General features: G+C 45.9%; 1 protein-coding gene across 1 annotated transcript in view; it reads left to right on the top strand.

Moving 5' to 3' along the window:
• The window catches only part of LOC103603077 (voltage-dependent L-type calcium channel subunit alpha-1D), a 165,326-nt gene that overhangs the window by 74,182 nt on the left and 63,437 nt on the right, over window positions 1-27,707 (top strand). The window contains exons 9-24 of the mRNA XM_008587553.1: window positions 2,686-2,846; window positions 3,894-4,119; window positions 4,247-4,454; window positions 4,536-4,539; window positions 8,259-8,373; window positions 8,886-8,955; window positions 9,958-10,024; window positions 10,738-10,885; window positions 12,941-13,070; window positions 16,276-16,335; window positions 19,061-19,167; window positions 20,753-20,840; window positions 21,683-21,790; window positions 21,879-21,931; window positions 23,393-23,539; window positions 25,378-25,579. Coding sequence (XP_008585775.1) covers window positions 2,686-2,846; window positions 3,894-4,119; window positions 4,247-4,454; window positions 4,536-4,539; window positions 8,259-8,373; window positions 8,886-8,955; window positions 9,958-10,024; window positions 10,738-10,885; window positions 12,941-13,070; window positions 16,276-16,335; window positions 19,061-19,167; window positions 20,753-20,840; window positions 21,683-21,790; window positions 21,879-21,931; window positions 23,393-23,539; window positions 25,378-25,579 — 1,894 coding nt within the window. The remainder of the gene's footprint in view (window positions 1-2,685; window positions 2,847-3,893; window positions 4,120-4,246; window positions 4,455-4,535; window positions 4,540-8,258; window positions 8,374-8,885; window positions 8,956-9,957; window positions 10,025-10,737; window positions 10,886-12,940; window positions 13,071-16,275; window positions 16,336-19,060; window positions 19,168-20,752; window positions 20,841-21,682; window positions 21,791-21,878; window positions 21,932-23,392; window positions 23,540-25,377; window positions 25,580-27,707) is intronic.

Genomic DNA, 27,707 nt, shown 5'->3' with positions numbered 1-27,707 from the left:
AAAATGCAAATTAAAATCACAATTAGACACCACTGCACCCCTATTAGAGTGGATCACATTTAAATATCTGACAATACCAAGTTCTCATAAGGATGCCGATCAATGGGCATTTTCATGCAATGCTGGGGGACATGACAGATGACACAGAGTTTTTAAAAAAAAGTTTAGTAGTTTCTTACAAAATTTATATACATATATTTACCATATGGCCCACCAATCCCACTCCTGAGGTATTTATATAAGAGAAACGAAGACATATGCCTACACAAAAAATTTTTACACAAATGTTCATAGCAATTTTATGCATAATTACTCCAAACTGGAAGTAACCCAAGTGTCCATCAAATGGTGAATGGGTAGACAAATCATGGTTCATCCATATGATGGAATACTACTTAGCAGTAAGAAGGAAAAAACTGCTGGTACATGTAACAACACAGACAAATCTCAAAAGTGTTTTTGCTGAGTGAAAGAAGCCAGCCTCAAAAGGCTACATATTTTACGATTCTGTTTATATGACATTCTGGATAAAACAAAACAATAGGGACAGAAAATAGGTCAGTATTTGTCAGGGGCTGGGATGAGGATGGTGAATTAATGAGGAGGGCTGTGAAGGAATTTCTGTGAGTGGTGGAAATATTTTGTATCTTGATTGTATATACCTAAAAAGAGAACATTTTACCATATATAAGTTATATCTCAATAAACCTGACTTTTTAAAAAAATCAGAAGTCCTTCTGTGACTCGCTGCTGTCATATCTTGGCCTCATCTCCTGACACTGCTCCATATTCCTCACCTAAAAAGAGAACATTTTACCATATATAAGTTATATCTCAATAAACCTGACTTTTTAAAATAATCAGAAGTCCTTCTGTGACTCGCTGCTGTCATATCTTGGCCTCATCTCCTGACACTGCTCCATATTCCTTGTTTTGTAGCTATACTAGATTGTTCTCCGTTTTCAAAGGGGCCACATGCTCTATCTCATCCACCTTTGGTCCCTTTGGCCATGCTGTCTCCTCTGGGTGGAGTGGCCTCCCCTCTGCTCCCTGGATAACTCTTGCCAATCAAGACCCAGTCCAAATCTCTGCTTTTTGGAGAAGCCTTCCCTGACGCTTCCAAAGAGTATTTGTGGCTCCCTTCTCCTTGTTCCTGTACCATGGGAACAGCACTTGGTGTGGACTTATAGTTGATATTTATCACAGTCCTGTGTACTTTTCAGGGTCAGGGACCATCTTCTTCATCTCCATCTGCCTGGCACCTTGCACATAGTGCTCAGGAATGCTGGTCTCATGAAAGAACAGGCGTGGTCCCCCAGGCACTCAGATCCCAGCGAGGGCAGGATGCAGAGTGCCGCAGGACTCTAGGGCATAGGACAGTGAGGTTCCTGGATTGAGAGACATTTGGGCCTTGTTGCCTCAGCATGAGATAGACCCACCAAGGCTGGGTCTTGTTCAGGCCACCTTGCTTGTGCGTGCTGAACTGTGCATCTCAGGAGAAACTCAGCTATGAACGGGGCGGTCATTAGTGTCCTTGGTAGAGTTTTCTAGCTGCTGTTTTCAATGGAAACCACACAGCAAGAGCAATGGCAAAACGCACCTTGCTTGAACCAGGTCTTGGTGAAAAGCTGGCACAACTCTTTCTTTGCTTGCTTCCCGGGTTACAGATTTTTTTTTTTTTTTTAGCATGGCAACGCAGCTGAGTCAGCCAGGGCTGCAGCTTGGACAGCCCGGAGACTCCTTGACTCTGGGCCCTGGAGGAAAGGCCCCCATTCCTGGCAGTGGGCAGTACCACCTGGAAAGGACTGTCTTTGCCACTCGGCTGTCTCTGCCCTGGGATCCAGGTCTCTGAGCAGGAACTCGTGGCGCACTGCACTGAATCATCCCCTTGTGTTAGGGAATGTTGTCCGTAGGGAGACAGGCTAAGGGAGAGAAGATTTTCCCTCATTGCACACAGAAACTGAAGGTGGGCGGAGGACATGCTACTTGCCTGTTTGGCTCAGCTCATTTTATTTTTATGAAAACACGATTCAATATTGGCTCTTCTCCTGAAGGTATATTTTGAGCATCACTAGTGAGAAAGGGCACCTGATGACTCAGTATGAAGACTCATGTCCTACTCAGCTTTGACAACTCTGCCAGGCTGAGGAGGAACCTCAAAGGCTTAAAGGATTGAAAGATTCCCTAAAAAGAAAACAGTGGTCTTGGAGCACTTTGCTGCCTCATAAATTCTGTATGATGATCGAGATGCTGTGAAAGAGGTGTATAATAAGCTCAGGGTGCTCTGCACCAGTAGGGTGAACAGATCCACCTGCCATATGGTGGGCACATGAACTACATGTGTGTGCGAGTACTGTTTTGCATCTGCACATGAATCTATGAATATCTAGATTTTCTCGTCTGTTTGAGGGCTGCATATGACAGGTTCTGGAGCTATCTAAAGCTGTGCAAAAGAAACTGATAGCATGATCAAGTCAAGATTATACTTTTAAAAGTTGTATTTTAAGAACAACATAATTTATATTATGAGGCCTGTTAATTTTTACGCTATTTGTTCTCTTTCCTTCTTGCACCCCCGCCCCACCCTGGACCTCCAGAATGAAAACCAAATTATTTCTTAATAATGTTTATTGGACACTCATGCTGTATCTGTCATCCAAGGAGTAATGTTTGTTTGTCTTTCAGCCGACGCTGGCGTCGCTGGAACCGATTCAATCGCAGAAGATGTAGGGCTGCCGTGAAGTCTGTCACGTTTTACTGGCTGGTTATTGTCCTGGTGTTTCTCAACACCTTAACCATTTCCTCTGAGCATTATAATCAGCCAGACTGGTTGACACAGATTCAAGGTACAAGCAGAGGCCGTTGTTTTGTGTTCTGAATTAGATATTCCTATAGCTGTCCAGCTGCTGTTTAGTCTTATTTGATCAATGTGTAATGAGGTATAGGAACATTTCTAGTGAGGACTAACCAGGAACATGGTAGAACCATCCAGACACAGGCCAGCACTGGAGTGGGGTGCATCCTGTGCTGTGTGGGGCAGCACCTGGAAGCTGATTAATACCAAGTATCCATCCCATTGTCGCAACCCCGAGACAACCTAGGATCAAGGAATCCTGGAGTGGGAGGGAACCTCATAATCCCTTCTCCCTGCCCCCAGAATATCTGTGGCAAGTGGTTTTGTTCTCTTGCTTTGAATGCCCCTGCAGTGGGGTGCGGGGGAGCTCGTCCCCAGAGACAGCCTGTTTTGACAGTTCTAAGCTACTGAGAAGTCCTTCCTCACATCACATCAAATGTTTCCTTCTACCTCTCCAGCCTGCTTGGTGGTATTTTCTGATGTTAGAAATGACAATGGTAGGTGACCACTTCTGATATCATAGTGTCATAAGCAAGACCAGACAGGTCATTTTGTGTGTGACTGAAAGAAAACAATATATGTGATGGTCTAAATGCAGAGTTGTAGGCTTTTACTGCTGGAAAGCTTCAGAGATTATGTGATAAGCTGCCCCTCCCGATTTTTTAGTCGATGAAACTGAGACCCGGAAATGTGATGGTCTAAATGCAGAGTTGTAGGCTTTTACTGCTGGAAAGCTTCAGAGATTATGTGGTAAGCTGCCCCTCCCGATTTTTTAGTCGATGAAACTGAGACCCGGAAAGATCAAGTAACTTCTCCAGAGTTGTACGCTTAGATAGCAGCAGATGCAGGACCAGAGCCTGGCAGACAAGCAGGCCATAGATATTAAGGCCACATTTCTGTGTGGGTGCAAAGCAAAGAGAGGGACAAGGTATTGGTATGTTTCCTGCGGGGAATGGTGGGGAGGGAGGGGTGAGGAGACAAAAGGAGTCGGAGTGTTTCCCATAAGATCCCAAGGACAGGCGCCCCTTTGTCTTTCCAGATATCGCTAACAAAGTCCTCTTGGCTCTGTTCACCTGTGAGATGCTGGTAAAAATGTACAGCTTGGGTCTGCAGGCATATTTCGTCTCTCTTTTCAACCGGTTTGATTGCTTCGTGGTGTGTGGTGGAATTACTGAGACGATCTTGGTGGAACTGGAAATCATGTCTCCACTGGGGATCTCTGTGTTTCGGTGTGTGCGCCTCTTACGCATCTTCAAGGTGACCAGGTGAGGAAATGTGTCTCACTGCAGGTGCTTTATGAACACGAGGTGGTGATCAGGCACGTTTCTGGGCAGGTGACATTCTGCTCATCCTGCATGGGTATTGGGCTCACAGCCTCATCTTGACTTGCAGGCACTGGACTTCCCTGAGCAACCTCGTGGCGTCCTTGTTGAACTCCATGAAGTCCATTGCTTCACTGCTGCTTCTGCTTTTTCTCTTCATTATCATCTTTTCCTTGCTTGGGATGCAGCTATTTGGCGGCAAGTTTAATTTTGATGAAACGCAAACCAAGAGGAGCACCTTTGACAATTTCCCTCAAGCACTGCTGACCGTATTCCAGGTGAGTCCTCCCTCCAGCCTGTCCCCAAAAAGCCTGTGTGAGCAGCTGCTAAACCTCCTCTGACTTCCTCTTTGCTCACAGTTCAGTACGACAAAAGGATTCCATTCTTATTTTTAATCCCTGTCCCAATAACACCCTGGTAAATATTGTGCCATTTATGTTATTTTTTTGCATCATCCTCTAGCTATCTAAATGATGTGATTTAATGTCATTTTTTTAAGACTACTAGCTATATTACAGAATAATAACCCGTGCCATTTATGTTATTTTTTTGCATCATCCTCTAGCTATCTAAATGATGTGATTTAATGTCGTTTTTTTAAGACTACTAGCTATATTACAGAATAATAAACTCCCAATTTTTTTGTTTAATTTTGTGACATTTCTGAGAAATAGACTCTAAAATCCTCTTGTTTGCTAGTTTTTGATTGCAGGCAAGTTTATAATCCTAGTTATAACAGACTTATGAAAAGTGAATTCTAAAGCCCCAATGCATTGCTGTGTAGTTGGAGTTGAAGCAATAATAGTTGTATAGCCTTCTGTCCCTTTCTGCCCTTCCTCTGTGATGCAGTGAGGGCACACACATTCTGAGTATATCTGTGCCACTGGGACCTCTGTGGGCACTGGTCTGGCAAGGGAGCCATCGTGTCCAAGAGACACAGGTGGCTCTGCCACTCAGAGCAGTAGCACATTCTCCATGTCCCTTGACCGTAAGCTGCGGTGTTCTAAACCCCCTGCCTTGGACAGAGCCTGGCCAATGAGTTTAAAAGCCTTACCTGCCCTGATCGCTTTTCAGATGCTACATCAGTATCAGAGCACTGCCAGAGAGGCAGGTGGGTATTGTGGAAGGATAGTGGCAGATAGGGCCCCTGGTGGCTCTTGCCCTGCCCTGCTCAGTTATTGTGGACAAATCACTTACCCTTTTCTGAAGAAACACCAAGATCAGAGGGAATGATCTTTGTGATCCTTTTGCACTTGGTCATTTTGAGGTGTGTAGAATTACTGTTATAGGCCATGGTTTTATTGTTTGAACTACACTTAAATTTTGGCCGCTGGTTAGTCACTCTTTAAATCTCTTTCAAAGAAACCTGGTTGGTTTTTTTGTTTGTTTGTTTTGTTTTTTTGATAATGCATGCATATGGCACAAAATTCAAATGTTACCAAAGGATATAAAATGACAATTTTCCCACCCGGACACTAATGTCCTCTTCTAGGAGGCAGCCACTGCTAGACAGTTTCTTGTGTATTCTTAAATATATACTTGCTCATAGATGTAAATCAACTAATCTACCTCCCTACCTGCCTACAGATGATTGTACAGATGAATGTAGCTCACTCCGCATGCTGTTTTGCATCTTGCTCTTGTCACTTAAAGTGTCCTCAAGAGCCTTCCTGCTTGGTTCATAAAAGGTCGCCACCTCATTTTAAATGCTGCGTGAGCTCTGTGGTGCGATGTACCATAGTTTATGTGACCAGTCCCTTGCTGATGAACATTTAGTTGTGTCCAGTCTTGGCTCATATAAACAGGGTTCCAAGGGGGGACCTTGGACATACTTCACGGGACACATACATGAGAGTGGATCTGCAGGACAAATTCTCGGAAGGAGAATTGATGGTGAAGGGCATGTCTGTTTTAAATGTTGCTGCCCTTGCCAAAGTGCTCCCTGTATGGTTGTGTAAATTCATCACCCACCAGCAGTGCAGAGACTGCCTGTTGCCTTTTTACCTTGGCAGGTGTTCCAACTTGTTGATGCCTGTCTGACTGGGGTGAGATGGTATCTCAGTGTAGTTTTGATTTACATTTCCTGGATGCTGAGTGATGTTGAGCATTTTTTCATATGTCTGTTGGCCATTTGTATATCTTCCTTAGAGAAGTGCCTACTTAGCTCTTTTGCCCATTTTGAGGTGCTTGAACTTTTTGAATGAATTCCAGGGAACACCACTGTTTGGGAGAGTCCGGGTAAAGTCTCTAAATGCATAGGTTTTTGTTCTTGGAAACCATCTGTTACCAGCTTGTAAGATCTTCCTGTGGTTTATTACTCTGGATTTGATTTCCACTGTCCAAAAGAGTTTAATGTCATTGCAAGGCTAGAAAGATCTGTATTTCATGCTCATCATCACCCCGTGCCCATCAGAGGAGTGCTCATTGTACCAAGCCATCTCCAGCCTAGGACAGATTGCTCCCTTGGGCCCATTGCAGCTCCAGATCAAAACTGGCTAGCATGTCAAAGGCGTTTTGAAAGTCTTAATATAATTCACTCACATTTCTATTCTCTTTAAATCGTTGAATAGAATTAGTCAGGCGTGGTATTTGCTCACAGAGATCTCATCATGAATCCCTTGTTAGGTTAAGTTGGTTTACGTGTTCAGCAACTCACCCAAGATTTCAGATTGCACAAGGCATGACACGGGGCCATCATGTGTTGCTCCTGTCCCTGGGCAACCAGAGTTTTGACTACAGATGGCCGGGTGTCAGGCAGAGAGAAGTATTTGTCACAGGAGGGAGACCTTCTCATTTATTGCCCTCTGATCACTGTGCTTCTCAAAAATGGACTTACCACTAGTGCATAAGAAACAGGCATCTTCTGATTTGGGAGCCTTGTTCAGAATACTTAAAAAAAAAAATTCAAGGAGACCAAGTATACAACATTATACTGAGTCAAAAAACACCTGGTGACTTGTTCAATCACCTAACTTTTTACTATTTGCAAAAATCCAGTTCAACCACAGTAATCAAAGGTCTAGCCACAGTGGGACTATTCAGAAGAATAGTCCAGCACTGTCTGGCAGTAAGTCAGGCAGATATTAGACAGTCAGTGTTTGTGGAGTGAGGGAATGAATGAGTTATCTGAAGACTGCAAAGGCCATTTCAGAGGAGAGAGTCTCATACTGTCTTGTGCAGTAGGATCATGTATGAGTAATGTGCAGCCTCTGCAGGGGTCTGTTTTGAAAAGTGCTGGATATGTATGTTATGCTGTGTGTTTTAAAAGAAACAGCAAAACATTCAAAGCACTTTTTAATTACACCATATTTATGTTACAGACTGTTTTATGCAATGTATATAGTAGTTGTAGATACATAGATATATGGACACACACACACACAGAGAAATATTGAAGTTAGTAAATTTTCATGGGTTTAGTGAATCTTAAGTTTACTTCTTTCCAGGCCATCTTCTACAGGTTTCTAGTTTTTTTTTTTTTTTTTTTTTTTTTTTTTGAAATACAGAGCTCTGGTCCTCTGGTTTTACCAAGTGAATATAGCACTAGGAACAATCTAGGGACATTCACCTGCTACCAGCCTCCCAGATGCAGAGGGGTATGACATTGCTGTTGTTGACCATACATAGTTGCATTTAGAAATGTGTTGTACCCTGTTGCTGAGTAATAGTCCATTATATGGCTCTACCATTTTGATATCCAGTCATCAACTGATGGGCTTTTGGGTTTTCTAGTTTTCGTGTATTGTGAATAATGCTGCATTCTTGTCAGCTCTTGTTACTGTCTGTGTTTTTGAGTATAGCCATCGTAATTAATATGATGTGTTATCTCCTTTTCCTAATGGCTAATAATGTTGAGCATCTTTTCATACTCTTACTGGTTGTTTGCATAACTTCTTTGGAGAAATGTCTATTAAAATTCTTTCCCATTTTAAAATTTTGTTATTTATCTTGTATTATTGAGTTGCAAGGGTTCTTTATATATTCTAGATACAAGTGTTTCATAAATATATAATTTCACATGGTTTTCTTGCAAAAAAAAAGAAAAAAAGAAATGTGTTGTACCCTTAAAATTTTCAAATTAGATATTCTACTGAATGTCTTCTTGGCCATCGCTGTAGACAATTTGGCTGATGCTGAAAGTTTGAACACTGCTCAGAAAGAGGAAGCCGAAGAAAAGGAAAGGAAAAAGATTGCCAGGTAACTCTGTTTTCACCTGGGGTGTTTGCTTGGGGGACTGCTTGGGGAGCCCCGTCACAGGTGAGGCCTGGCAGACTCACACATGCTTCACATAGCTGCAGCCCCAGGTTGCTGCTTTGCAGTGGTTGTGAGTGACCATGTGGCACATACCAAAAGGGGCGGAATTTTGGACAGAAGCCTGTTCCTTGCTCTCATCCCTCAGAGCAGAGAGTGGGAGTCACACATCTCTGTGCTTAAAGAATTGCTTCTGTTAACTTTGGTGTCATAAAATAAATGATGCATTCAATGCTGATTAGCTGTTGGATGAAAATTTTAATAAGAACTGTGTAATGAGTTCATTACACTGAGATTAACAGGAAGCTCTGAATTTGGGTTCTGCTGTGTTCTTGCTGTTAGTGTTGTTTCAAATTAAATTCTGTCCTTCACTGGGACACTGTCGATTCAGAATCCCTATTAGCATTTTTATACGTAGTAATATGGCTATTTGGTTTTTTGTGTTCTTTTTTCTGTAGAAAAGAGAGCCTAGAAAATAAAAAGAACCACAAACCAGAAGTCAACCAGATAGCCAACAGTGACAACAAGGTATTTGTTCTAACATACTTCTCCCTTTTTTGCTTCAAATGGTTTTGTTGGTATCTCCATAAATATACCATTTATACTGTGAAACTGTCTGTGTATCACCCCTGTGTAGTATTTTGGTGTGGAGAGTATAGCACACCATATAAATGCTGGCTTCCCAGGTGTGAGGGGATTCTGATTGGATTTAGGCAATTGGCTGGCTCTTAACCAGTATTTTACCAGAGAGCCAATATGATAAATATTTGACTGGTTTGACCACTTATATTTTCTTTATCGGAAATTGTGTGGTCAGACCTGAGCTGTTTTCAAGATCATGTTAGCATCTTCTGTGTGATTATTAAAATCAGGGATTTTTAATAGATGTCTATTCCCAGAGGTAATCCCAGGATCAGGTGGTCTGGGTGTCCTCAGGGCTACACTGTCAAACTTCTCGCTTATGACAGCTCTGGATCTTTCCTTCATTTGTTCGTTCATTGAGTTGGTAAATACTTACCGAGTGGCTATCATGTATCAGACACTGAGGATTCAGAAATGAAGAGGACTGACAAGGGCCAGCCTTCGTGGAGCTCACAGTCTAGTAGGAAGACAGTGTCTCAGATGCAGTTGTCATACAGTGCTGTGGCTATGCTGGGATAGGGAAAGGATGGAGCCATGGACCACCTTCGTGGAGCTCACAGTCTAGTAGGAAGACAGTGTCTCAGATGCAGTTGTCATACAGTGCCGTGGCTATGCTGGGATAGGGAAAGGATGGAGCCATGGACCATGTCTGTGAACCACGACTAGGTGGGGTTATACCAGCTTTCTCCTCATCTACCCTTGGACCTTCTGTCTGAAGCAGAATCACCATCTGGGGACATCTGCCTGTCCCTACACCCTCACTCACACACAGACACACCCCCTGGAGAGAAATTCCATGCCCGTGCTGAACGGCAGGGTGGACGCTTGGCCCTGTGAAGTGCATTTATGTAAGTCCCCACTCCTCTCTAGATGTCTCTGTCATCCTAGGTTATGATTGACGACTATCGGGAAGAGGATGAAGACAAGGACCCCTACCCACCTTGCGATGTGCCAGGTATGGAAGTGGAAGCCAGAGGTGGGCTCTCAGCTCATGAGCAATTGGCTTTTCTGCCACTTGGGGACCAGCTGCCAAGTCTGTAGCTGGCTAGCCCAGCCAGGGTGCACACTGGGCTGCTGAGGCCACTGAGGCCATGGGTCCAGTAGCCTTGTGGACCAGTTAGCTCCACTTTTCCCATGTTCACAGGCAGCATACATAAGGTGGTAGAGAGGGAGGGTATGAGCGGATCAGGGCAGGACCAACCTTTGCTGGGAAAACTCTCCAGGAGACGACTAGTTGTTAGCACTCACCTGACACTACTCCATTTGACTGGCACCTTTACTGGCTGATGTAGGTGGAGCTGTGGAGTTGGGGATCCTGGGGGCTGATTGTGTGTCACTTGAAGTCCACACATGGTTATTTGGAGAATGGCAGTTAGAATCCCGCTGTCACCCCCTCTTATCTGTGGTCAGACCTTAGCCTGGTGGGAACCTCATTTCCACAATGAACACAGTCACCAGATGTGACATTTCCCAGCCCCCATGCACACACGGTCCATATTGTGAAGGAGAGGGAGGGTTTTGATCTGTGTAAGTAAGTAGATGTTAAAGTATAAGCCAAATTTTTTTTAACTTCTCTATAAGCCAAATTTTAATGTGAAATTAAGAACAATAATTCAAACCCATATGTGGTCTTTATTTCATGCCTATAAAAAAGTGTTTTATTTAAAGTAGGTGAAGAGGAAGAGGAGGAGGAAGAAGACGAACCTGAGGTTCCTGCTGGTCCCCGTCCTCGCAGAATCTCGGAGTTGAACATGAAGGAGAAAATCGCCCCCATCCCTGAAGGGAGTGCATTCTTCATTCTTAGCAAGACTAACCCGTAAATACCCTTTCTAGTTCCATCACTGCTGTGTCTTGCCAGTGACCCTGCAGGTTGCTTGTAGGTGGCTGGGGATGGAGTGATGGAAAGTGGTTCATAGCCACCTTCTGAACCTGAGTGTCTCTGGAGTCACCCAAGTCCCTTCTGACCCCTCTCCCGCCCCATTCTTGCCTTTGTCCTCAGTTTATCTCTTCTTGGCCTTCTCATTCCTGTAAGGGTGTGACCAGGTCCTGGGAGGAGCAGCCTTCTAGATTCTCCTCTCCCCTCCCCCCTGCATAGGGATAGCAATGGGGAATGCCTTGCCCTCACCCTCACCAAGACATTCCAGCTGGAGCCCACTGCTCTGGTGTTCCATGCATTGGCCACCCATAGGACCCTTTCTTACCAAGCGGATCTTCTGCTCAGACACTTTGTGGGATGAGAATTTTGTGACCAAGTTCTGCATAGCATCTTTATCCTGAGATCCCGTCTAGTTAATCATTTTTCCCTATTGAGTTTTATGATGTTGCACGATGGCACAGTATTCACAGTGATATTTTATAGGTTGTAGGTATCATTTCAGCTCTATGATATTCTGCTTAAAATGGCATTTCTTGTGTTAAAATAAGGTGCTCACCAGGAACATGGTAATACCTCACGAGTACTGTAAGAGGAATAAGTTTATTTGCTAGCTGCTGTCTAGGTTTTAAATTATCTGGGATTGAGTGAAATGCCACGGAGAGTAAATGGCACCCGGAAAGGTTTCTAGAATTGCAGAAGTAGTTCTTGTCTGTCAGAGAAGAACTCTATATAATTCACAGGCCCTAGGGAGACGCAGGTGAGAAGCAAGGCATGCTGGAGTCCTTAGAGACGTGAAGATTTGATGATAGTTTTTATAGCTCATCACTGTTTGGATGTCCTTAAAAAAAAAGTTATTAGATTGACATCACTGACGTCTATGGCTCACTGTATACACATACGTTGAAGGAATGGATCGATTTTCCCATAGAACTGTGAGTACCCCTGCCCTCCCTGCCTTGGAAGGTCTTCACCAGACTCACCTAACAACTTGCATGCCCTCTGGGGATAAATCCAGCATTAAGCAGCCCCAAAGGGAGGACTTGAAGTCAGCGATCACCTTCATATAAAGTTGACTCCAGTTTTGAAAGCAAAAACATATTTTCAAAGGAAAACCTATTGGCATTTCATAGGCAAAAACACCAAAAAAAAAAAAAAAAAGAAAAGAAAAGAAAAGAAAAATAACCCCACAACTTTAAATTCTAAAGTCAAATATTGAGGGTAAATCTTATCCATTGCTAAATAGCCCATGGCCCATCAGGGCAGCAGGTGAGGTTCTGATAGCCCAGGGAGCCCTCGGCAGTGCCCAAGCCTGTGGTGCCAGACACAGCTGCCCTGCCTTCATGGGACACAGGACTCAGTGAACACTCTGTCCCATGCTGCCGTGGTAGCAAACGATGTCACTTTCACTTTACTTCTAAGGACTCCTTTTTGTGGGCCAACTCCAAAATTTAAAAAAAAATAACATTTATGACAAAATCTCCAGACTACAGGAGATTTCACCAAGGCTCACTTACTGCAGGTCATATTTTAATACAGATCCCTGCCTGCAGTACAAGAAGGGGATTCATCTTATTCTTTATTTTGAAATAAAAACTTTAGACAAATTAAATTTAACTGTATTTAATTGAGCAAAGAACAATTCATGAATCAGGCATGTGGGCCGGCAGCATTTATGGACAGATAAGGGAAACGAGGAATAGAAATAGCTGGATTGGTGATAGCTTGCACCTGCCTTATTTTACGGTCTGATCAGTTGGCTGCCTGTGATTGACTAAAGCTCAGCTGCTGTGATTGCTGAGACTCAGGTATTTGTTACAAAAGTATACTTCTAAGTTAGGCTTTCGGTTAGTTTACATACTAAGTTAGGTTGTAGTTTGTTATGTAGGGACTCAAGGTACAGAGGCATTCTCAGGCCAATTCTCACTATGAGCGGCCACACCCTCGGGCTCCGGGCTCCGTCTGGGACTGTGTCCATGCGGTGGCTTTTCCCCACAGGATCCGCGTGGGCTGCCACAAGCTCATCAACCATCATGTCTTCACCAACCTCATCCTGGTCTTCATCATGCTGAGCAGCGCTGCCCTCGCCGCCGAGGACCCCATCCGCAGCCACTCCTTCCGGAACACTGTAAGCCCCTGAGAGAGGAGAGGGGGGCGGGGCTCCCTTTGGGACTGTGCTAGTGTCTCTCAGGCAGTCTGTCATGGAGACGAGGCCTGCAGAGGCCCCTTGCTTAACTGGAAATGTTTCCACTCTGTGAGTGCCAGAGAGCTTCTTGTCTGGACATATCTTAATGGAATCATAGATTCTGAACTTCATTTTAAACACTCTGCAGTAAATTCTCATGTGTCCAGGGACCCTGCTGTGTGTCCTCTTTGCACCTGGCAGCTGCTATTTTGGTCCCTCTTTTCCCCTCTGCAGTCAGATTCACATCCACACTCGTGGAGCACACAGCAGCAAGAAAGTCAGGTTGAAACCAAGCATGCCCCAAGCCCAGGAGCTCTTACTTAGGGTTAGTGGGGAAGATTTCTATCTGATGTAGACTTAATACACAGAGCTGCTTGTCTCCATCACAAGTTAGGGAAATGATGGGGTGTCACGTTGAAGGATTCAGTGGAGAGGAAGACTCTAGGTTCTGGTGTGGCAGGAGGTGGTTATACTAAGAAAACAAGTAGAGAGTTAAGTTTTCTGTTATTCATCAGCTTTGTAACTTAAGGATAGTGCCCTCCCACTGCGTCTGTGCTGGAAAGAAACGTGTACCTAAGTTAGTTCTGGCCTCTGCAGCCCCATCTCCACAGTGCAGCTAATTCAGCCCTGAGGACAATCCAAAGGTGAGACAGCTTCAGAGAACCAGTAGCCTATTGACTCTCAGGCCAAGATACTGAATGCAGTTTCTTTCAGGTTGTTTTCCAGAAACCTCCCAGGAGAGGGAGGCCAGCTAGTGTGCAAGGCCATCGGGTGTCAATGCCTTGCCTGGCTGGTGCCTCTTTCTGTGCATCAGATTGTGAGATTTTAGGAGGAAGACATATCAGCAGATCAGTGCTACAGGATTCTGTCATGACAACCAAGCCCTCGTGCTGTTTTTCTCTATCTCCAGTGTCTGGCAAACCCAGTCTATCAGATTGATAAAACATGTCCTCTTAGAAGATAGGAAGCATGCTCCCCTGAGGCACGTGTTGCTGTCATGTAAAGATGAAGGCACTGAGCCTGCCTTAATCTGTCCTCACAGATAAGGGCTTTTGTTAGAGAATCACAAGGCTTTCTATCTAGACATTCAAATGAAATAAAACCCCCTGTGTCACTGAGTTCCATCATAAAAACAAGACACAAAGGGGAAAAGGTGTTTGGAAAAAAACATCATTGCATCTAATGGCTATCGTTACAAGACAGACTAGGTCAGGAGCTAGTCTAGAATGCAGACTGGCAAGGAGTTAATTTACATGGGGCCTTCATGATCTTGTTTCTTATTGTAATCATGCCTCCATGAGTTTATTTCCCTGCCGCTTTCCCAAAAATGTTATTGTTCTTTTTTAAATAGCTATACATATGTATATTGCCTTTAAATTACTGCAGTGTTTTGTTTTGTGATTTTTAACCTTAGCTGAATTCCTAGTGAAAAAGAAAATGAAATCTGAATAAAGAAAGAATGACTTAAATCTAAGAACTTTGGCCCCTGGGCACCAGGTTGACTTGTAAACATCAGTGTAGTTCCTGGCTATCAGGAGCTTTTGACATTAATATCCCTGCTGTTACCTAGGAGGGAATAAGGAGAAAGTGGCAGGGGCCTGGTAGTATACTGGAAAATACTTTCCATTTTCTGGCCAAGAAACACAATTTTACAGAAGTGTTCCAGCAGAATTCATAAATCCAAAAAAACAAGATTTGGAAAAGGAATACCTCTGAAGAGAGAGCTTCATCTGGGGATAGCTGGGCTTGAAGCACAGGTCCTCACCTTATTGGGACAGAGCAGTAAAATGTTCCCCTGAGGTGGATCCTGTCCTTAAACAACACAGCCCTGTGGCTCTCCACTAGCATCTGACAGGCCATCTCCTTGCTCAGCAGGGCCGGGGACTGGCCGTGTAGCCTGAGCAGGTGCTCTCCCACCCTATTCCCAGCATGCACATCTGTTAAATGAAAGGGGTAGGCGTGTATGGTCTCCCCAGTCCCTTCGAACTCTGGTCTCTTCAGTTCTTTCAAACCATAGAGCACAGTTGTTGTGAAGATCGGCAGCCAAGACGATCTCATCTACTGGTGGAGTCTTGCCTGCTGTCTTTGCGGTGGAGGGTGCTGTGCTCAGTAGTTGACCGTGAGCAGCCTTACTGGAGTGGTCAGACTTCTTGCTGCTGACAACTTGCTCTGCCCCTCTGCCCCCATGGCTGTGTGGAGAAGCAGGGACCTCACAAGGGGCTAGCAGGGCCCAGTTGGTTGAAATAGACGGTATTTTCAGCAATGCTGGTTGGGTGGCCTGGACTGAAAATTCAAAGCCCAAGACAGTCTGTTCTTTGAGTGGGCCCAGCAAGGTTTTAAAAAAAAAAAAATCAGGATTCGGAGAGAGCCGTGTCAGATGCAGAGCAACAGGCAGGAGGAAGACAGTAAGTAAGACAATTCCTTGCAGACTTAGCCAGCTAGCACAGTGCTGGGGGAAGGGTGTTGACTCCCTGATTAGATAGGCTGGAATGTGAGCGGACATGTGTAAGCTTCCGGCTCTGTTTGATGCCACTAGCATCTTTATTTACATTTCTCCACCAGTCTGAAGCTCATCTGGATGGCAACATCCTTCATTCAGCCAAAAACGCAGTTAAAAATCTAAAATGTGGGCTCTCATTTATCTGGTGCCCCAAGTATTTTGTAGATGGAGTGCTCTGGTGAGAAAAGGATGTTATTAAATCACTTTTTGAAATGAGCCTCTGTCTGTTGAAGACAGGAGACTGAGTAGCCGGTCTGCATGAGTGGTTGAAAGAGACAAGGATTCCCAGACACCCCTTGTTGGCTGTAAGAGGAGCTGTAACTGGACAGTGCTCTGGTGAGAAAAGGATGTTATTAAATCACTTTTTGAAATGAGCCTCTGTCTGTTGAAGACACGAGACTGAGTAGCCAGTCTGCATGAGTGGTTGAAAGAGACAAGGATTCCCAGACACCCCTTGTTGGCTGTAAGAGGAGCTGTAACTGGACAGTGGTGGGCGTCTCTGAGCAGCTCTGCACTTGCCTCCAGAACAGCAGGGTTATCCTGGGGAAATGGGTCTCTGGGTTCATGGGGGAGTTCATTCCGTGGGCGTGTGGCTGTTGGGGCTCGTCTGGATGCTGCCTTCTCATTTCCACATGTTGTGCCTTGCAGATACTGGGTTACTTTGACTATGCTTTCACAGCCATCTTTACTGTTGAAATCCTGTTAAAGGTAATGGCTTTTTCATTGATCCTCAGTACTCTAAAGCAGCCGTAGCTATAATAGTTGCAATTCTTTGTTTGCCTTCCAGATGCTAGGTTACGCAGATTATGTCTTCACTGGTACTTTTGCATTTGAGATCGTTTTGAAGGTAACAGGTTACCCAGCAGTGTGTTTAAGGGCCTGCTCCTGTGTGTGAGGCACAGGAAAGAAGCGTGAAGTGCTTTTGACTTTTTATTTTTTTGTCTTCTGTGATCAAGCTAAACTTTTTTCTTTTTTAACCAAAGGATTTTTTTTCCTGTGACCATTCCGATTTGTTTTTGCTGTTTCTTTTTAACCTTTGAATGCATGTAGGCGCTACTTTGACTTTATGATAGTGGTTGATAATTATATTTTGCTCCTTTTTTAAAAGAACATCTTCTGAAATTTGTTAACTAATAACAAGTACATTACTATGTGTGAACTTTCTTCTACCCTTTCTGACATCACAGAGGAAAAGCATTTATCCTATGAAGGGAATGTCTCCTCATTTCTCTGACTGCATTATGCTTTCAGAGGCCTAAAATAGTAACACTATTTTCTTGCAACAGGATTTGCAAGATAATGTGAGTCTATTTGTGTTAAGATATTTTCTATCTGTTTTATGGATGGGCTTACATTTACACAAAGGAGCACCCTCTGGACAGGGCGACCTAAATGTACTGCCCATGCATGAGCTAACAGTTGCCATTGCTGCATGTGTTTGTGTCCTGACTGCGAAGGCCCCCCCTGGGGAGCGCATTCCCTACTCCCTCAGAGGCCTGGAGACCAGTGGCAGAATGCTGAGGCCCCTACTCAAGACCTGCAAGGAACTGGTTCTGGGAGAGGGTAGCCTGTGAGAACTGTCAAAGCAGCCATCCCTTAGCAGGGAGACAAGCTGAGAAATGAAGACTTTTAACCACAATTTTCTTTAGACCATTTTGGGGTTTTGGAAAACTGTATTTTGTGTTGGACCGCTGTCGAACTTGGGCTCTTTACAAAATTTTCTATAAGGTGAAACCTCAATTAACGTGGCCAGGGAATGGGGTATTTAGTTTTCTTTGGTTTGTTTTTTTGGTGATGGTTATTAAAACAGTAGCGCAAAACCAACCAACCAACATCTGTTTAAACCTTAGTTAAAAGTCTAGAAATTTGAGTTTGTTTTCCTGGGTTGAAGCTAGTGAATTTGGGTGACAGTCCTCTCCTAAGTAGAGCTGGGCAGTGGGAGGTGACCAGATCCTGACAAGGCCCTCCTTGGTAAGGATGGGGATGCAGAGTGAATGGTGAGGGGTGGAGAAGTTGGGGGGGGTGCCAGTACCCTCACTGGCCTTTGCTCCTGCCCAGATGCTTGTTTTTTTTATCTGCCTTCTCTTCCTCAAGCTCAATGGGGAAATGTTCTACTTAGTGCGTTAGCCTGGTTAACTGAAGTTTTGTTTTACTTTCCACTTTTTAAGTTGTTAAAGGAATATAGTTACTCTTGGGCCTTGGGGAATATGAGATACAGGGTTATTTAAAAGGGAAAAGAATGATTGTTGTTTTTAAATTTCTGTAGATTTAGCTCAATGACACATTTTCTCAGTCATTTTAGACAACGAAAAACAAGGATTCAGAAAACGGAGATTCACCCAGAAGTTTCTAACATCTGAAAGGGTGGTTCCTGGTGGCCTTGGGGAGATTTGGAAAGCTATTTGGTTATTCGGCTAAACCCAATGAAATTGCCATTTTTGTAGTTCAGCACGGGTTGAATATTGGCAATGTCATAAGGCTTAGTGTAATATTTCCCAACTGTGCCTCTCCTCCACTAATTTGAGCCTTCCCGCCACCTTTTCTAGTTTTTTTTTAAAGATGAATAGTAAACTACATGTTTTGCTGTTTTTATTCTGAGGAACTTCCTTACTAAACTCTTTCTCCATCACCAGTAGGCACCTCACTGGAACACCCATAGTGTGTGCTCCAGGTGCACGTGGCATGTGACGAGAAAGCATGAGACTGACTTAGGTGAGAGGCTGAATGACAGCTTCCCAGCCTAACCTCACACATGCTGGAGTAGCTGGGCTGGCAGGAGCCATTCAGGATGGACGTAGCCTTGGAGACCCTTAGAGGTAGTGAGGGGCCTACGTGGAAAAGTGATGCAAATTTCTACATGACTAGAGCCTGCGAGCATCCTTCACTTTTTTCTAGCCCCCACTGGGAAGGCTGAATTGGAACAATGAAGGCTCTCCTGGAGCTCCCCCACCCCCAGAGGCCAGAACCAGCACCTCGTGGGGAAGTACAGCTGTCTGGGCAGGCAGTGATTACAACCTGATAAGCAATCGTGTGGGCGCTCTCCTGAGACAGACTCTCTGGACATGCCAATTTTCTTAATTGGTCTCTTCTTTTAAAATAAACCAGCACCTCGTGGGGAAGTACAGCTGTCTGGGCAGGCAGTGATTACAACCTGATAAGCAGTCGTGTGGGCGCTCTCCTGAGACAGACTCTCTGGACATGCCAATTTTCTTAATTGGTCTCTTCTTTTAAAATGTATCTGAAATAAGCTACCCCTTTGCATTTTTGTTTGAACAGATTGTTTTGTTGCTCAGCCCCATTGGTTTACATTTCTGGCTTCCTCACATACACTTGTCAATCAAGTTACACTTTCCTCAAGATTTTGTGAAGAGCCCAGGTTTCTTTTCCAATAGAGAGGGAAAAACCAGTAAATCACCCATGATTCTGCTTATAGATGACGACTTTTGGAGCTTTCCTCCACAAAGGAGCTTTCTGCAGGAACTACTTCAATTTGCTGGACATGCTGGTTGTTGGGGTGTCTCTGGTGTCATTTGGGATTCAGTAAGTATTCTGGTGCATGCGTGTGTACCCAGGACTGTGGGGCAGAATAGTTTATGTGAGGAATTATAACGTAACTCAGGAAGGCTAGGCACCATTTTAGATATTATATTTAGTTATCCAGGATTGCTTAATTTGCTCCCATGCCAGAAAGCATTGGGATAATTCATGTTTGTTTGTTTGTTTTAATGTTTATTCCTGTGCCCACTGCTAGGTTGAACTCATTCTCTGTGAAATCTGCTTTCAGGAGAGGGTGGAAGCAGCCTTGGCTTGTAGGGAGGGGAGCCAGCCAGGTTCTAGTTCCATTCCCCCAGGGGCTGGTTCCAGGGCAGGCTCTCTCAGGATCTGTTCCCCTCCTGTGCAGGAGGGGCCCAGACCAGGTGGCCTCTCAGGGCCTTTTCAGCTTGGACATTGAAGTCTTCACTTGATTTCCAGCAGACAGTAGCTGCTATGCCCTTTTCTTTTGGCCTCTGAAATTTTTCAGCTAGGCAGGAGCCAAGGCTGAAAGACAGGGCCTAGGTCTTTACCAGGACATTTTGGGATTTCTGGCAGGGAGCAGCCATTGCTGAGCACTGCCTGCCTGCCATGCCCAGGGGTCTGGGGCAGAGGTTCCACTGGGAGCATCAGGTTCGGCCTTGCTTTCCGCCTGATCTGTAAGCACTGTTCAGGTGCTGACTGTCAGTACCCCCATGTGTACGTACTCCACATGTGCACCCACATGCCATCTAAGCCAGAGGCAGGTGGAGAGGACCTATGCCCTTTGGAAAACCAAGGGGCCCTGCTGGAAACAGCCCTCTGTGTTATCATCCTCACTTCCAGCTGCTGCCCAGGGAGGGAGCCCTGTAGTCATAGCTCAGAAGGACATTTGCACTAGAATCTTTGTGATTCCAACAAACTCCCGGTTGTAGGGCCCTCTGTCGTTACGGCCCTTGTCCACTTCTTCCTGAGCCCTTGTCCACTTCCTTCCCCCTTGGGGGCTGTACGTGAACTGCACCCTCAAGTGTGAGGCCTTTGTACATGTGGCTCCCTTGGCCCAGAGCCTCTGTCCTCTTTGTCTGGCCAACCGTACTCCTCCTCCAGGGCTCCCCTGGCTGTCACCTCCCTGGAAGGCCCCAGGGTTGTGCCCCTCCAGCACAATGCATTTACCCCATTGTCATACGTACTACACTGGGTTGAGATTGCTCATCTCTGCCACCAGACTGTAAGGTCCTTGAAGGCCAGAAGCCCCAGCACCAGTGCACTGAAGCAGCTCTCCAAACTTTACCAAATACAAGTACTACCTAGTGGTTATGGTGACTGCAAAGAACAAAGCAAATGTGTAAATTGTGTCTCTGCCGAGTTTAGCTGCGCATCTATGTCAGGGCCTCTGTGAGGGCCCGTGGGCTCAGCTCAGGAGGGGCTGCGCAGCGTGGGCTGGAAGGAGAAGATTGTAAGTCAGTCGTGGGGAGAGAGGCGTTCAGCTCAATGCAGATCCCGCGCAAATTGCGTGGTGGTATTAAGGTGAAGGTCAAGGGAAATAATTGATCTCAAAGTAGTCTCTCCATCTCTAATATTCCCTGAGTGCTTTCTTACTCTGCTTTTTCTGTAGGTCCAGTGCCATCTCTGTTGTGAAGATTCTGAGGGTCTTAAGGGTCCTGAGGCCCCTGAGGGCAATCAACAGAGCGAAAGGACTTAAGGTTTTGATTCTTCTCCTCCATGCTTGGCTGGCTTGGGTTGGGGTTGGCTGTGATTACTGACTCTGTGAGCTAGAGCTGAGCTGAGGCCTGATGGATTTTTATTTTATTGTGTGTGTATATACATACATACACACACACACACACACACACACACGTATATATATATATATATTTTTTTGGGGGGGGGGCAACTGGCCAGTATGGGGATCCGAACCCTTGACCTTGGTGTTATAACACCGAGTCTCTAACCAACTGAGCTAACCGGTCAGCTATGATGGATTTTGAAGTGGGTTATATGTTGGAAAAGAACCTTTCTACCCAATTAAGCAACCTCAGCCAAGTGCTGATAGCATTTTAAAAGTTATTTACTTTATTTTTAATTTATGATATTTTTCTTATGATTACTGTTCATTTATTTATTTATTTATTTATTTATTATTAATAGTATTTCCTTGTGTTTGTTTTAGTCTTTAAATCTCATGCTGGTTATACAAAAAGCTAGCTAGCTTATATTTTCCTAAGTCCTTTATGGGGAGGGGGCCCTTTGGGCCCATGGCCAGGCAGTGCTGTACCTGCAGCATGTCTTCTGACTAAGCTATCTGCTTTGGAGGAAACCAAGGAGGGGCCTGCTTACGTGGTGCTTCTCACAGGCAGCCACGATGCGCTGTGGATACCTCCCCACAGAGAACCTGAAAAACCAAGTACATGAGACTGCTAAGTTAGAAAATCATATAAAAAGGCACATAAACCTAGAAACACTTGGTTGGCATTAACATGTCTAATGGCTGAGATAAGGAAGGGAAGTCATATCCCGTGTCTTCTCCCCTCTTTTCTCTCCCCAGCACGTTGTCCAGTGCGTCTTCGTGGCCATCCGCACGATCGGCAACATCATGATCGTCACCACCCTCCTCCAGTTCATGTTTGCCTGCATTGGGGTCCAGTTGTTCAAGGTAGCAGGGCGTGCCTGCCAGTGTGGAGCCAGGGTGATTTCTTTAAGGAGAGGCCTGTGCTTGACTGTCTGTCTTGTTTTGTACCCAGGGAAAGTTCTATCGCTGCACTGACGAAGCCAAAAGTAACCCTGAGGAATGCAGGTGAGTGTCCTGAGAAGAGAGTAGGGAATTTGGAAGAACAAATAAAAAACTGCAAGGATCCATTCGTGCTAGCATTTCATTTTATTTCCGTTTTTCTCACGGAATAAAAAAGGCCTTGTGTGCTCAGCTCATGCATGAATAGATGGTGTCTTTTTTTTTTTAACTGGGGTGAAATTCTTCTAACATAAAATCAACCTTTTTAAGTGGACAATTGAGTGGCATTTAGTGTAGTCAAGTCATTGCACATCTAACACCTCTGTCTAGTTCCAAAAGTTTGTCTCATCCCCAAAGGATGGATAGATGGTTTTTGGTGTTTGGTATAAAATTTATAAACTGGGGATGGGGTGGGGGAGAACTTGAAGTAACAATTATGAAATACCCCAAATAGCTCCCCTTTAGCCATGTGGATGATTCTCCCCCAGTCAGCTCTCGAAGCTCAACTCCTTGGTGCTCAGGAACTGGCTACCCTCTGCTGACAGGTTTTCCAGACTTCCTCCCTCCTCCCTGTACCACCTGCATTTTGGCCATATTTCCATTCACAAGACCAGGCAGAGGAGAGACAAGGTGGGAAATACTTGTGCCTCTTATTCCAAGATGTCCAGTGAATGTGAAGGCGTGCATGGAAACCATCGCCTGTGGTTTAAGGCCATGCAGAAGTCCGTGTCTCAGTGTCCTTCAGAGGCATGACTGAGCTCTGCCTGCTTGTGCTACTTTCTGGATTTAGGGTTCTTTTAAGTTGAAAGTCAGGTGGTCAAAGAGCACCAATTGCATTTTACTGTGGCTGTGCAGCTCGAGGCACCATTCACACAGGCTTGGGTGCATAGCGCCCCCTGGAGTTGGGCAGCACAGCAGCAGTGTGGAGAGACCGTGCCTTCCCTCTTAAGCCTCTGTCTGCTTCCTCATCTGTAAAATAAAGATACTGGACTTTTATCTTTGGGGTGCCTTCCAGAAACGAAGTTCTGTGAGAGATATTGTGCACCAGAAATTATAGAATTATTTTGAAAAGAAAATTGGGAATATGGTTAGTATGAAGAGAAAGGAATTTGACTGAAGCTAAAATGCACATAAGAATATACCTGGACTCGTTTCTCAGAGCTTATGGAATTCTTTGTGTCTGCAGCTTTGACTCTTCAGCATATATTTTGAGCCTGTTGTGTATGAGAAACTTTTACTGTTGGGTAGTTTTCATTTGTTAACAGACATATGCCAGGTGTCTGCCTAGCTGCTCTAGGGAATATACATTTCACTAATAGTTACTAGACAGTAATTTGACCCATAGAGCAGACTAAACACAGGGCGAAAAAAGGAGAAACACCACCCATGTTGGGCTCAGATGTGTGGCCTGGCTGGCGGACTGAGTGTGCCATGTCTGGAGGTGGCACTGGGGTGACGTGACTGACCTAATGCAGTTTCTACCTATCAAGTGGAGCAAGGATGACCCACACTGTTTTTCCTCTCTAGGGGGCTTTTCATCCTCTACAAGGATGGGGATGTTGATAGCCCCGTGGTCCGTGAGAGGATCTGGCAGAACAGTGATTTCAACTTCGACAACGTCCTTTCTGCTATGATGGCACTCTTCACAGTCTCCACGTTTGAGGGCTGGCCTGCGTAAGTATAGAGCACGTGCTGTCTCCCAGGGAGGCTCCCGCTTGCTCCTCGGGGAGTGATCTCTCCTGGGGTCAGTCCCATTTCTGCTGTCTGCAGTTGCAGGCTTGCCCAGTGACTTTTTAACTTTGTGCCACTTATCAATCACTTCTTAGCCCACAGGGTTCCTCTTCTGATTAGGCAAATGATGAACCCATGTGGCCTGCCGGCAGGATTCTCGGGCTTGTGAAGCAGGGATGGCATAGGTCCTGGCAGCATCTTTGTGTGGGAGTGGGGAGGTCTAAGAGGCATTTGTTGTGCAACCTCCCGTGAGTAGTAGCCTTGTTGGGAAAGCTGCCGTTCTGCTGTTCCCAAAGAGGGTCGTGATCCTGTCCCAAACCACTTGTTCTATCATTCCTTCCCCAGACTTCATGAGTCCTAACATATGCCAGGTGTGGGTGGTTGTCCTTGTCCATTCCTTTCACCGAGGTGCTGGCTCGCTCACTCACAGTATGTGCTGGTGACGCCAGCTCCATGCCACGTGCTGTGTCAGGCACTGGAAGAAGCAGGGTTGTCAAGTCAAGGGTTTCCCCTTCAAAGCCCAACTCTGGTCAGAGTATCAGGTGGTCAGACCCAGCAAGAGGACTGGTGTGGCCAAGATGTGCAGAATAGAGTCCCGAGCAGTGGTGGGGATTTGGGTGGTGAAGTAAGAAGAGTGGGGAGAAAGGAGGAGGTAGAATTTGGAAGGGAGAGACTCTCGTGCCTTTGTGTTGCTCTCTGCTTTCTGATGTCCCACCCCCAACCCCTGCTGTCAGAATGTGCATACACACAGCATCCTGTTTCCACTTCCCATGCCCAGAGGAGCTGCAGAAGGTGGGCAGGCTGGTCCTTGTGGGCTGGCAGAGCTCTCGGGGTGCATGGAAGAGTCAGAGAGATTTTCAGGAGCTCCTATGGGGTAACGGGACGGGTGGGTGGGGCTTGTTCATTAGGGAACTGACCCCGGGACAACTGAGGCATGGAGTAAGACCCTTCACTCTGTGGAGGCCTGGGCTGTGGTGTCAGGTTTTGAACACTGTACTTCAGCAAATCACAGTGGCAGCTTAGGAGAGATGAACAAACTTGGAACTTGGGCCTTAGAGGAACTGGGCTCAGCTCCTGGCTCTGCGCTCAAGAAATGTGACCTTGGGCACTTTGATCCCTCTCTTGAACATCCATAAGATGAGGATTACAGTAATATATTCCTTTCCAGATGGATGCAAGGATTAAGTGAGAGGATGTGAAAGTGTCTAGCACAGTGAACCCATGGGGTGGGTGCCCCAAAAGTGTTGACTTTGCATCACATGGGATCAGTTGAACTTGGGGGTGTTATAGTAATTTCCCTACTTTTGTTAAGAGTTCTGCTTGGCACATATTTAATTTTAGTACATATTCAGTTTGGGGAATCTCCCTTAGTTCTTTGGAAATTCTCTGTTTAGTTGTTATTGTCTTTGCCAGTATGTCTACAGTTTTCAGTTCCTCCAGTGTCTTACATGTGATGGTCTTACTCTCTTCCGTCTGTGAACAAAAGGAGCATAACTGAATATTTGTGAAATCTCTTGATTTTCAGTCCTCAATCAATCAACGATTATATCCCAGGTGCTTCCCTCTCTAGATGCTGGCTATCTGGACCTGAGGCTAAGGGGGATGCCCCGGGGACCTGCCTGTGTCCAGAGGCCTATGGATGGGCACCTGTGAGGGATTTAACAGTCAGTGCTCACAGGAGGAGTTCAGAAGAACTCAGGGGACATCTGGGGAGGCAGTGGGCTGGGCTGCTTGGGCTGAGTGGGGTCAGTAGGTCCTGACTTGGTTTTTCTGCTCTCCAGGTTGCTGTATAAAGCCATCGACTCAAATGCAGAGAACGTCGGCCCAGTCTACAACCACCGCGTGGAGATCTCCATCTTCTTCATCATCTACATCATCATCGTGGCTTTCTTCATGATGAACATCTTTGTGGGCTTTGTCATCGTCACATTTCAGGAGCAGGGAGAAAAAGAGTATAAGAACTGTGAGCTGGACAAAAATCAGGTTAAAGTCATACACTGTATGGGTTTCTGTCCCTTGAGCAAGAATGGAGTGCCTTCTCTTTTGATTGCTTTTCTCCGTGTCCAGAGAAGGGCGCCCACCTGCTATCTGCCCCTGGGGCTTGGGCCTGTTCAGAGCACGCTTTCAGCTAGTTTGAATTATCACTGCTGAGAGTTCAGTTCCCAGATACAGATCAGACTTTGTAATTGTGAAACCCATCCCCAGACCTGTTGGGGAGAAATCAAAGAATGCGTAGGCCACCTTCCGTTGTCACAACCTACTGGTGACAGCTCATAATCCTGTGGGGTGCTTTGGCCAGGGACCAGAAAATGCTCACTCAAACCTCACAGTCCCTACTGGGATAGTCTTTAATATCCACTTAAGACAGTTCTTAGCCTTGGTGCTGTTGACATTTTAGGCCATATGATTCTTTGTTGTGCCTCCTGTGCATTCACTAAATGCCAGTAGCACCTCCAGCAGTGACAACCAGAACATCTCCAGACATGGCCACATGTCCCCTGGGGGCAAAGTTACACAATTGAGACTGCTCAATTAGGGAGAAGCACCCCATAACAGCACAGGCAACATCAGTAACTTTAAACTTGGGACTAAGATTGCACGGGCATCATTCTTTCTTTATAGAGCAACTTGTTTTAGCCAATCTGGTGGAAGTAGGGGCCTTTGGCTCTGATTATGTGGTGTTGTCAGGGAGCTACCTGCTCTACCTGTACCGGCTCTGTGACTTTAAGTGTGTCCCTGCTCCCCTCTGGGGCTTGCTCCCTTACCTCTGAATCAAGAGCAGTAAGGAGTTGCTCTTCAGAGGTTCCTTTCAGCCCTTAAAAAGAGTCATTGAGATCGAGGTTCTGTCCTGGTAGCTTCCCCCAGGGCCTCATTCAGTAGTGTCTGTTTTGATGATGACATACTAAGCAAGAATGATCTGGGCTTCCTGAGGGGAAGTGACCATGGTGTGATGAGGCAGCACCAGTCTGCAGCTGCACCTGCTTGGGGAAATGTGAGGACATGCTGGCTTGGTTTGCAGGAAGCTTTTCCTTTGAGTTGTCAGGGTGTCCCTGCAGACTCCACCAGTTACAGAAAGGCCTGGCCTGGATCCTTGCCCACCCCAGGAAGATGAGTGTCAGGGCAAGGCCCAGGCTGGCCAGGCAGAACCAGTGCTGCAAGTGCGTTGGCACCTGAGGTCCAGAACAAGCTTGAATCGGGGGCCCCTGGAGTCAGTGCGTGGGGTCAGAGCAGCTGGGTCCCGGACACACAGGGCCTATCTGAAGTCTGCGTCCAGAGCCACACAGGAAGCCATGTCTGGGGCCTGAATGCTGGGCTGATGGCTCTCAGGGCTGAGGCTCCCTTGGGGCTTGCTGTGTAGGGTGGACCAGTCTCCATCTCCAGAGCAAGTGGGAAAGACAGTCCTCTGGCTAGGCTTTGATCTGAGTTCAATCCAGCCACTATTATTGACCACATCTTGGGAATTCTAAGATGGACATGACAAGCTCCCGAGCCCCTAAGGCTCCCAGATGGATGCACAGATAGCTCCGCATAACACATTTGTGGTTAACACGTTGTCGTCCTGAGAGGGGTCTCCTGTGGGTCTGTCCTGGGGCTGCCAGTCTCAGGGGAGAGCCCAGCCCCCTTGGTTCTTGAGGATTTCTGTGCCTGTTGTTACATGGCTTCCTCTCCAGGAGGACAGCACAGACAGGAGAACTGTAGACATGGACTGAGTCCTCCCTCCTCTGTTATGCATGCACTGCGGGACCTCAGGAAGACAGCTAAAATCTCTGAACCACAGTTTTTTAGTAAACACAATGGAATCAAAATGGGTACTGTGCTTACCCGTGTGAGGTTGCTGTGCAGAGCAGAGGAGGCAATAGAGGTAGGGCCCTTTCAGCCACCCCAGATGGTGCTGGTGGCAAGGAATGGTGGCTGCTTGTGGTCCTTTTCACCATCATCTCTGGTCCCTTCCCAGGAGGTACTGAGCGAGCTCTTTCAGAGCAGACGACCACTGTGTCCTCCTTCCCTAGAAGTGCTCAGAACCTGTTTTTGGGGCCGGCCCGGTGGCGCACTGGATAGTGCGCCGCTTGGGAAGCGCGGCGGCGCTCCCGTCCGACGGCTCCGCTCCCCC

The sequence above is a fragment of the Galeopterus variegatus genome, unplaced genomic scaffold (assembly GCF_000696425.1).
Source record: "Galeopterus variegatus unplaced genomic scaffold, G_variegatus-3.0.2 Scaffold4424, whole genome shotgun sequence".
Lineage (NCBI taxonomy): Eukaryota > Metazoa > Chordata > Mammalia > Dermoptera > Cynocephalidae > Galeopterus > Galeopterus variegatus.
Note: the sequence above shows the minus strand (reverse complement) of the source record. Positions and strands in the feature narration are given on the sequence as shown.